The sequence below is a fragment of the Serinus canaria genome, chromosome Z, assembly GCF_022539315.1.
Source record: "Serinus canaria isolate serCan28SL12 chromosome Z, serCan2020, whole genome shotgun sequence".
NCBI lineage: Eukaryota > Metazoa > Chordata > Aves > Passeriformes > Fringillidae > Serinus > Serinus canaria.
This window is the reverse complement of record NC_066343.1, coordinates 42,101,967-42,104,494: the sequence shown is the minus strand read 5'-3', so window position 1 is coordinate 42,104,494 and position 2,528 is coordinate 42,101,967. Positions and strand designations below refer to the sequence as shown.

The 2,528-nt window shown below is 37.3% G+C and overlaps 1 protein-coding gene across 1 annotated transcript; it reads right to left on the bottom strand.

The window, feature by feature from the left end:
• On the bottom strand, positions 1-2,234 carry LOC103819513 (interferon kappa-like). The gene is made up of 2 exons (XM_009094032.4): positions 1,646-2,234; positions 1-148 (listed from the first exon to the last, which is right to left on the bottom strand). Exon 1 carries the CDS (start codon positions 2,199-2,201, stop codon positions 1,647-1,649), a length of 555 nt encoding a protein of 184 aa, XP_009092280.1. The 5' UTR covers positions 2,202-2,234; the 3' UTR covers positions 1-148; position 1,646.
• Between the last annotated feature and the right edge of the window lie 294 nt (positions 2,235-2,528).

The following is a 2,528-nucleotide window of genomic DNA, read 5'->3' as shown; positions in this document are numbered from 1 at the left end:
GTGTTTTGGTCTTTTTTGTTGTTCTGGATCATGGTGAAGTTGCTAGCTGTTTTTATTTCTGGTATTTCAGCTTTATCCATGAGAGCCATGTCTGCCATCTCTTCTTTACCTTTCATCCATGAGTGGTAGAGAGGAGAGTATGGACACCCTGCAAAAGAGACCTGTGTCATAGATATGACACCTGAGACCCTGTGCACCATCACTGCTGTTCATTCCAGTCAGTTTTTTGCTTAGATAAAATTTTATTATCTTCCCTTTCAATACTTTTTGGAATGGTTGGAGATCAGAAAAAGCTTTAAAGTTGTTCTTTACCTGATGCTTAAACCAACCTCTGGCAATTTCAGCCCTCCAGGACTAACACCACCCTCTTTTGGGATCCACAGACATGCTCACTCCTCCACATAATTATGCCAGATCCAGAAGCCTGTGCCAAATGTACAACAGGATGGCCACAGACAGATGTTTGTTTGGGTTTTTTATAAAGTTTTTAGGGTTTTACCAAATTTTAAACTCTATTCTTTGGGTAGAAGAGACTTGATATGCCTCTGTTCCCCTCACAGCAGGTGATTAGGAAAAGCACACTTTGAAATGGAGTTACCCAGGGACAGTTTCCCAAGGGTAAATCCAGGCCCAGTTTTATTGCAAGCCCTTTTAAGGAATTTGACTATATTGTAATTATTACTGAAGGCTGTGTGGTTTGGAGGGGGAATTAATTGGAGGGCTATACATCGATATGGTTCAATTTGTGAGCAAAGGGAAAGAGGTATATTTCAGGCAGCAATAAAGCACCGCACTGGGCAGTGGTGTTGGAGGTTGCAGTAGCCAGGATGAATATGCCCATGAGCAAGTAGAATGTGCCTCAGACAGATGTGGGTACTTTGACATAGAAAAGTTACTTCAAATAACCTTATGAAAAAAATTGAAGTGAATTGGAAACACTGCAGGAAGGAATAAAACCCTTGCCCCTCAAACAGTTAGAGGCAATATATTTCAATTAAAAGTAACACTGTCCAACTGGGAAGTTACTTCAAAAGCCATAACTACTGCAAAAAATGTACTGTGTAGACAAATCTTTCTAGAATTACTTTATATCTTTGAACAAAGCAAAGGCTAGAATTACTCAAATGTAAAAATTTACTTGCTCTGAAAAGAGGATACAAACTCTCAAAGAAAAATGCATATTCTCAACCTAAGTCAGGCTCACTTAAATAAGCAGTGTACTACTTTATCTTTGATGTAGTCTGCATGCAGGTTAAATAGAGATGGAAGGTAGCTGTATGTTTTCTCTACATGCAGGTGAAATAGAGATGGAAGGTAGCTGTATGTTTTCTCAGCAGAAAACACCTTAAGATGTCACTATCTGTCAAAGGCTGCAATATCTTCCTAGGGAGTAACTCACTGAAAATTCTTATGGATTAATTTATAGGTAGAGTAGACAGCTTACTTATCAAAGAAATAAACTACATTACATTGAATAATGCATTACATTTGCAAAATTAATTTATAATTAATTTAAGCATAATTTAAATACAATAAAAATTAAGTAGAGCACTGCCACAAGAGAGATCCTAGAACAAATAGTAAATATTATTTATAATATTTGATTAATAATATTATAAATTATGTGAGGTTAAAATCTTTGTACCTTAGTTTTTAAGCTTCCTTATCACCTTATCAATCAGTTGGAGACATCTCCTCATTTCTGCGCGGCTGATCTCCCAAGAGCACAGGTTGTGTTGTTTATCTTCAAGAAAACAGTCTATTTTTTGGAAGTACTTTTTCAATTTCAGCCTGCTGACTTCTTTACTATGACAGTGCTGGGTGTGCTTTTTGATTACACAAGCCTCCAACTGCTCTGTTTGCAGATAAAGTGCATTTTGGAACTGATCCAGTACTGTTTGATCCCAAGCAGCTAGAGTCAGATTTTTGCTGAAGATATAGAAGATATGTTGGAAGATCTCTTCAATGGCAACTCCAACAGTCTCCTTCTGCCTGGGCTGCAGAACCTGGGTAGGAAATCTGAAGGACATTTTCTCTCTTAGACATTGCTGGGGAAACTCTTTTCCCATTTTATCCAGGAGTCGCAGGCTGCTCTCGATCACTTTTCTTTGCTGCAGAGGGAGGTGGTTGCACTGAAGACTGGAGATGAGCGTGGTGCTTGACAGTATGAGGCCAATTTGTATCAAGCCAAAAGCATCCATGATAAGGACAAGCTCTAATGTTCCTTCTTTCCTGTGTATAAATTCTGAGTGCTATGCTGGTTGCTTTGAAGTTATTTGTAGACTCCCATTTCTTCAAAATCTTGACATTTAATTATTCTGTAGGAGAAGTTTTCTTTCATCATTTGTTGGTTTTTAAGGTTTTCCCCCCTGTGCATACTTTTGCAACACTTTCATTTTCTGCTTTATGACTTCATAGTATTTGTTTTGTTTTGTTTTGCTACTTTGTTCTTTTTTTCAGATGGACATTAGAATTTTTATATATGTGTTGGATTATTTATTGTCTTTACAAGTAAAATTCTATAGGAT